General features: G+C 37.9%; 1 protein-coding gene across 1 annotated transcript; it reads left to right on the forward strand.

Annotated features, from left to right (window-relative positions):
* The first annotated feature begins 5,561 nt into the window (after positions 1-5,561).
* Positions 5,562-7,008, forward strand: LOC114827593 (F-box/FBD/LRR-repeat protein At1g13570-like). The gene is made up of 4 exons (XM_070806207.1): positions 5,562-6,171; positions 6,219-6,343; positions 6,455-6,610; positions 6,736-7,008. The coding sequence occupies exons 1-4, from the start codon at positions 5,562-5,564 to the stop codon at positions 7,006-7,008; spliced, it is 1,164 nt and encodes a 387-aa protein (XP_070662308.1).
* Positions 7,009-8,656: the final 1,648 nt, after the last annotated feature.

Consider the following 8,656-nt stretch of genomic DNA (forward strand, 5'->3'; position numbering starts at 1 on the left):
AAACCATTTGCCCCGTTTATGATGTGATACATTTTTAATCATTAATTTATGTTTAGATGGTCAGGATGTGAAGCGGAGTGCAGTGGGGCAGAGGAGAAAACAGGCCGAGAGAATTGTATACAGTAACAAAAGGTGGGAATCGAATGTGAAAGAGAAGAGTCACATTTAATTGTCAATTCCTAACTATCAAGTTAAGAATAACAATGTGAAACGGAATCAAATTCAAGACCCCAATCGGTTCCTCTCTCAAGTGGTTATTCCTACCTTGACCTTTAATTGTTAATTCCTAACTTGACCAAATTCAAGACTCCAATCGATTCTTATTCCACATATATAAACTTTGTTTTACAATTTTATGCAGATCCATTTCCATTTGCAGCGATCTTGTGAAAGGAAGCTTACGCAGTTAGTTCACCGTATATCTCCAGTTAGTTTCTGGACAAAGGTAAGTTGTTTTGCTTTAGTTTTTGTACGTATGCAATTTGCATTAGACAAACTCCGTCCCATTGTTATTGATGCAGGTGAGACATTTTCTGATTACTTCCATTAAATCGTTTCCTGTGAAAGTGGAAATCTGAACTCGTTTTGTCACTATATACAACTCTCTCTACACACTCTCTCTCACATGTATTAGTGTATAAGCTGTGAGCTAAGTAAAGTTAAAGTAAATAAGCCTTGTGTTGAATTGTGTATTCACTTAGTCTTAGATTATGACAAGTGTAAGGCTGAGATTGTAATGTTGGTTGTGTGTATCCAGCTAAGGCTAGTAGTTATGTACATATGCCTTAGTGCGTGTATTGAGTGAAATATATGAAACATCACCTCTCAGACTTTGAGAGAGAACAGAGCACTCCTTCACATTGTATCTTTCTCTAACCTTTCATATTTCTTACTTCCATAGAAACACAGCTAATTCAGAGAACTCTAACATGGCCTCAGAGCCTTGTTCGATCATTTGAGATCTAGGAGTAAACTGTGAAGCAATCGAGCTACACTCGAGCTCGTTTCGATTCAGGCGAAGATCGTAGAATCCGATTTCGGTTTGTGTTCGTCTCGTCTAAGCTAAGAGATGGCTGGATCTGGAAGTTCTGAGGTGAGAACTCCGATCTTCTCCGGTGAGAACTACGAGTTTTGGAGAATCAAGATGGTGACGATCTTCAAATCTCACGGGCTATGGAAATTAGTTGAAAAAGGGATTACGATCTCAGAAACAAAGAAGAAGAAGAAGGCTGAAGGAAGCTCAGAGGAAGAAGAAGACGATGAGAAAATGGTCACCGCATATATGCAAGATGCAAAAGCTCTGGGTATTATTCAGAATGCAGTCTCAGATCAGATATTTCCTCGGATAGCTAATGCAGATTCTGCGAAGATGGCATGGGATCTGTTATATGGTGAGTACCATGATGGTGATCAGGTGAGATCTGTGAAACTACAAAATCTGAGACGTGAATTTGAGTATGCTAGGATGCGTGATGATGAAACTTTGTCTGGATATCTTACTAGGCTAAATGAATTGATTAATCAGATGAAAACATTTGGTGAGATTCTGTCCAATGAAAGGCTTGTACAGAAAGTTCTGATTAGTCTTAGTAAACCATATGATCCCATATGTCTAGTCATTGAAAATACAAAATGCTTGGAGACTGTAGAATTGCAGGAAGTTGTAGCAATTTTGAAAAGCCAAGAACAACGGTTTGATTTACATACTGTTGATGCAACTGAGAAAGCATTCTCTTCACTTTCGGTGAATCCAAAGGAACAAAACAGGAGTAGTGCATACTCTGGTTCATCCAGATCTCAGAAAATTGGAATTCTAAAGGCAAGAAATGGGAGTCTAAGCCTAAGTTCCAACAGAGATCATTTACTAATTCTGCAAAGAATTCATCTTCTTCAGGATTCATGAAGTAAGATACAGTTAAACCACAGTGTAAAGTGTGCTCTAAGTTTCACTTTGGAGAATGTCGATACAAGGGGCAATCCAAATGTCACAACTGTGATAGGTTCGGGCATTGGGCTAGAGAATGCACAGCAGGCAAGGTTATTCAGAAGGCAAACTGTGCTAATCAAGCAGAAGTGACAGGCAATCTGTTTTATGCTAACAGTGCAATTACTGAAGTAAAGGTGAATGAAAACTGGTACATTGATAGTGGTTGTAGCAACCACATGACTGGAAATGCTGAGCTACTTACGAATGTAAGAACAAATGTCACTGGAAAAGTACAAATGCCCACTGGAAATCTGGTAGATGTTGCTGGAATAGGTTCACTTGTGATTGATACAAATTCTGGTAGTAAATGCATCAAGGAAGTCATGTTTCTACTTGGTTTGAAGGAAAATCTGTTGAGTGTGGGACAGATGGACGAACATGGATATTATTTGCTATTTGGTGGAAGAGAGTGTTGTATATTTGATGGTCCTTCACTTGATTGTCTGGTTATCAAGGTTAAGATGAAAAGTAATAGGTGCTACCCTTTTTCTTTAATGCAAACTGATCAAGTTGCACTGAAGGCTAGTGTAAATGAATGTACCTGGTCTTGGCACAAGAGACTAGGACACCTAAATCTTAGAAGCCTTAAACAGCTTAGAGAAAAAGAAATGGTGCATAGTCTTCCACACCTTGAAGATGTTGATGGTGTGTGTGTAGGTTGTCAAATGGGAAAACAACACAGAGATTGGTTTCCAAAAGGACAAGCTTGGAGAGCTAAGAATCCTCTGGAATTGATACACACAGATTTGTGTGGCCCCATGAACACTGAATCTATTGCTGGAAATAAATATTTCATGTTGTTTATTGATGACCACACAAGAATGTCATGGGTTTATTTCCTACGACATAAGTCTGAGGCACTAATCTGTTTCAGAAAGTTCAAAGCAATGGTGGAGTTACAATGTGGATTTAAAGTGAAATGCCTAAGGAGTGACAGGGGGGGAGAATTTCTCTCAACTGAATTCAGCAAGTTGTTGGAATCTGAAGGCATACAAAGACAGTTATCCATTGCTTATACTCCACAGCAAAATGGAGTAGTGGAGAGAAAGAATAGAACAGTTGTAGAGATGGCTAAGGCAATGCTTCATGATAAAAGCATGCCATACTTTCTGTGGGCAGAAGCTGTACATACAGCTATTTATATTCTAAACAGATCACCTATAAAAGCTCTTGATAATATAACTCATTTTGAAGCCTATAGTGGGAGAAAACCAGGAATTGGTCACTTAAAGGTGTTTGGATCACTCTGTTATGTTCATGTACCAGCAGAAAGAAGACAAAAGCTTGATGCAAAGTCTGTCAAAGGTGTGTTTGTGGGTTATGCAACTTGTGAGAAAGGGTACAAAGTATTTGATCCATGTTCAAGGAAGTTAATCCTATCAAGGGATGTGGTCTTTGACGAAACTATATCTTGGAATTGGAAGCAGAATTCAGAGAAGTCTATTGCAATAACTGATATTCAAGATCAGTATAGGACTGTGAGTGATTTTAGTATACAAGAAGTGACAGAAGTAGAAAATAGTAATCAAATGGAAGAACAAGATAGAGATGTCTCTGAAACTGTTGAGATCACTAGTCCTTATGATCATACACCAGTTAAATGGAGAAATATCAGTGATATCCTAGCACAATGCACTCTTTGTATTGTGGAGCCAGAGAAGTATGAGGAAGCTGCACAAGATAAAGCTTGGATAAAAGCTATGCAAGAAGAACTATCCATGATTGAGAAAAATGAGACTTGGAAGCTTGTAGACAGACCAAGTGATAAGCAGGTTATTGGTGTGAAATGGGTGTTCAAAACCAAACTGAATTTGGATGGCTCAGTACAAAAGAACAAGGCAAGACTAGTTGCTAAAGGATATGTGCAGAAACCAGGACTCGATTATAATGAGACTTTTGCTCCAGTTGCCAAATTGGACACCATCAGAACACTGATTGCACTTGCTGCACACAGAAGCTGGAAGATATTTCAATTAGATGTTAAGTCTGCTTTCTTAAATGGAATATTGCAGGAAGAAGTATATGTTGATCAACCTGAAGGGTTTGTGATTAATGGCAAGGAAGACAAAGTTTACAAATTGCACAAGGCTCTTTATGGCTTGAAACAGGCGCTTAGGGCCTGGTATGGAGAGATTGACAGCTATTTTGCTAAGTGTGGGTTTGAGAAAAGCTTAAGTGAAGCAACTCTCTACACTAAGACAAGGGGAGAAAAGGATATACTAATAGTCTCCATATATGTGGATGATATTGTGTATACTGGAAATAATCAAGACATGCTGGATGAGTTCAAAGAAGATATGAAAGAGAAGTATGAGATGTCAGACTTGGGCCTTCTTCACCATTTTCTGGGGATGGGGGTAATTCAAACAGAATCTAGCATCTTCATTCATCAAAAGAAGTATGCCTCTTCCCTGTTGGATAAGTTTGGATTGAAAGAATGTAAATCTGTCTCTATACCTCTTGTGGCTACTGAAAAGTTGAGTAAAGAAGATGGCAGTGGTGCAGCAGATGAAGAGAAATACAGAAAGCTTGTAGGCAGTTTATTGTATCTTACTGCTACAAGACCAGATGTGATGTATGCAGCTAGTTTGTTAGCTAGATATATGCATGGTCCTTCTAACAAGCACTATGGGATAGCTAAGAGAGTGCTCAGATATATCAAAGGAACACTGGATTATGGTTTGCATTATATGAAAGGCAAGAAGGCAGTTTTAGTTGGTTTCTGTGATAGTGATTGGGGAGGATCAATAGATGACAGCAAGAGTACCTCAGGCTATGCTTTTTCATTCGGCAGTGGAGTGTTCTCATGGGCTTCTGTGAAACAAAATTGTGTTGCACTATCCACAGCAGAGGCTGAATATATTAGTGCTGCCGAAGCAACATCTCAAGCTATATGGATCAGGTTTGTTCTTGAAGATTTTGGAGAGTTACAAGCTGAAGCAACTCCTTTGCAGTGTGACAATACCTCTGCAATCTCAATAACTAAAAATCCAGTGTTTCACCAAAGGACTAAGCACATTGACAGAAGATATCACTTCATAAAGGATGCTTTGCAGCAGGGAATTGTTGATTTGATATACTGTCCAACCAAAGAACAAGTGGCAGACATTTTTACCAAGGCCTTACCAAAAGAGAGATTCAACTATCTCAGAGATAAGCTTGGAGTTGTATCAGCTCAAAGCTTAAAGGGGAGTATTAGTGTATAAGCTGTGAGCTAAGTAAAGTTAAAGTAAATAAGCCTTGTGTTGAATTGTGTATTCACTTAGTCTTAGATTATGACAAGTGTAAGGCTGAGATTGTAATGTTGGTTGTGTGTATCCAGCTAAGGCTAGTAGTTATGTACATATGCCTTAGTGCGTGTATTGAGTGAGATATATGAAACATCACCTCTCAGACTTTGAGAGAGAACAGAGCACTCCTTCACATTGTATCTTTCTCTAACCTTTCAGATTTCTTACTTCCATAGAAACACAGCTAATTCAGAGAACTCTAACAACATGGTCTAAACGATTTAATTTTTTCTTTGAATATCTTAGATACAAAAAGAACCGCGAAGTTCCGTTCGGAAAGAAAGATGGCGTTGGATAGAATAAGCAACTTACCAAGCAATGTTGTAGAAAATATTTTGTCCCGTTTGTCGATTAAGGAAGCAGTGAGGACAAGTGTTTTATCGAGTAACTGGAGGTACAAGACGGCTATGCTTCCACATCTTGTGTTTGATGATCGGTGTTATTCAAATAAAAACCTTACAACTTTTGAGAACATTGTTAATCAAGTACTCCTACTTCACATTGGACCCATAAACACATTCAAGCTTTCCCATCGAGATCATCTTGCCACTAGTGATATTGATCGATGGATTCTTCATCTCTCGAGAAATTCTATCAAAGAGTTGATACTTGACATTTGGAAAGGGGATCCCTACAAGGTGCCTTCATGTTTGTTTTCTTGTCAAGATTTAGTTCATTTGGAGTTATACAACTGTTTGCTAAAACCTCCTTCCACATTCAAAGGCTTCAAGAGTTTGAAGAGCCTTGATATTCGGTTGATTACTCTGGCCCCAGATGTGTTTGATAAAATGATTGTTTGCAGTCCTCTGCTTGAGAAGTTGACTGTAGTGTACATTGATGGTTTAACACGTCTCAAGATTGGTGCACCAAATCTCCAATATCTTAAGGTTAATGGTGATTTCGAAATGTTTGCCTTGAAAATACTTTAAATCTTGTTGAAGTTTCCATTGCCTTGGATGGTAGCTATGACCAGAGACTGGTTCCTGGCATTTGTAGCAATTTGGTAAAGTTTTTTGTTCACCTACCTCATATTCGACGGCTAAAGATTAAGAGTTTCTTTTTACAGGTAATGGTTTGTGTGTTTTTGTAATTTTGTTTAATATCCCTTACATGTCCTTGTGAATTTGAGCGTATTAATTCACTGATCCTGCTTCCTTCTGCATCTTTTCTTCTCCAGTATTTAGCTATTGGTGATTTGCCGGAGAAGTTTCCTGAACCATTATTATCTCTGAATTATCTCTCTCTCATTATACGCTTTAAGCATCTGAAGGAGCTGTTAACTGCTCTTTTCCTTCTAAGAAATTCTCCTTCTCTAAAAGTACTAAGCATTTTGGTGAGTTTAATTCTTTTGTTGATTCATTTTCTACCCTTGAAAACCAACTCTACGCTAAAGCTTTATAGTTTGTAGAGCTGTTTAGCCTTAAAGTTTAAGATTCTAATCCTATTAGCATTGTGTAGGCAGAGGAGGATCAGGCTGTACTTGTGGAAGAAGCAAAGTATTCGTTAGATGACAATGAGAATTGCCAGTTGACCCAACTACGAATTGTGACAATAATCGGAGTTTCTGGTGTTGAAACAGAACTAGATTTTATCAGATTTCTGCTTTCAAATGCTCCTGTGCTTAAGAGGATGACTGTTAAACCTGCTTCTGTGAATGGTGAACTAGTGAAGAAGTTGCTCCGGTTTAGGCGTGCCTCAGCTTTTGCAGAGATAATCTACATGGACCCATGATTCATCCATGATATACTATTGAAACTAATTACTTCATTCGCTTGCACAAATCAATGTAATGTCTGCTGTTTGCTTCCTATTTTTCCTTTCTGGTAAACAATGTAATGTCTTCTCTCCTCTTTGGCACAAAACGTATACAAAAATTGATCCAGTGCTTGTTATTTACAATGGTTTATTGTCGTGCTTGCAAGACGAAGATCACATGTACATTGATGGTTTGTAGCCTCTGACCTCTAAAACACAATATTTTATGACACTCTGACCTCTAATACTAACAATCTTCTTCTTTTTTATATCCAAGACAGATATCATATGAAAATAACAAAAACAACAAAGCCTTATATCCCACTAAATGTTGTCGGCTGTATGAATCCCAGAACGCTAGTGCGCTCAATTTTGCACCAAGTCTACTGTTAGCTCTAAGTACTCCATGTCTTTGAAGTCTTCGTCCTAAGTCTTCCTAGGTCTTCCTCCACCATTTTTCCCCAAGCGTCTGTCTCATATGAAAATAATTAGTAAAAGTTTACGAAATGCGAGAAATATTAAAATTAATATAGACGGTTTGGTTCAGTTATATATATATATATATTATATCTACACACTCAAACATCCGGGGTCACAGTTTAAATGATCTTGACTCCACTGGCCATGGCCATTATATTAGATTATGGACATCTCTTTACTACTTGAATATCTTAGAAACAAAGAAAACCATTAAAGTCCTGTTCGAAATGAAAGATGGAATTGGATAGAATTAGCAACTTACCGAGTGATATAAAAGGACAAAATTTGTCACTTAAGCTTATTAAGGAGGCAGTGAAGACAAATGTTTTGTCAAGCAAATGGAGGTTCAACTCGGCTATGATTCCACATCTTGTGTTTGATTACTTCTCGACTTCCGACCATGCATCCATTGAGAGCATTGTATATCAAGTACTCTTACTTCGGATTGGCTCCGTACACACATTCAAGCTTTCTCATCCAGGTTTTGTAGCCAATAATTCTTTTGATGGAGGGATTCGTCATCTATCAAGAAATCGTATCAAAGAGTTGGTACTTGAAATCGAGGAAGCTTATGCTTACAACATGACTTCATGTTTGTGTTCTTGTCAAGATTTGGTTCATTTAGAGTTATTTAATTGGTTGCTAGATGCTCCTTCCTCCTTCAAAGGCTTCAGGAGTTTGAAGAGCCTTTTGTCTTCATGAAGTTACCATGGCTCGAAATGTGTTTGATAATCTCATTGTTTGATGCCCTCTACTTGTTTGGTGAAGAACTTAGCTATGTTCCCGCTAGTCCTAGCTGTTTGGTCAAGTTTTTAACTTGTTCACCTGCCCCATATTCAAAGGTAGTGACGGAGCTAGAATTCTGAATGAGGAGGGGCCTTTCACAAATATGTATATATATATATACACATATATATATATGAGTGTGTGTAAAAAGTTGAATTCATAACATGTTGACATATGCAATTCGTGTAATCCTCACAAAACTGAAAAAAAATTCTTTTAAATTCAATACTAAGAAGAAAAAAAATGTAAAAACCCAAACAACCAAATAAGAGGTAGGTTGTGGAAGGCTAAAGAAAATACAAAGAAGTAGAAACGAAGGAAAAGGGGGAGAAGTCTGTAAATAAAGAAGGTGAGTTGT

Source organism: Malus domestica, chromosome 10 (assembly GCF_042453785.1).
Source record: "Malus domestica chromosome 10, GDT2T_hap1".
NCBI lineage: Eukaryota > Viridiplantae > Streptophyta > Magnoliopsida > Rosales > Rosaceae > Malus > Malus domestica.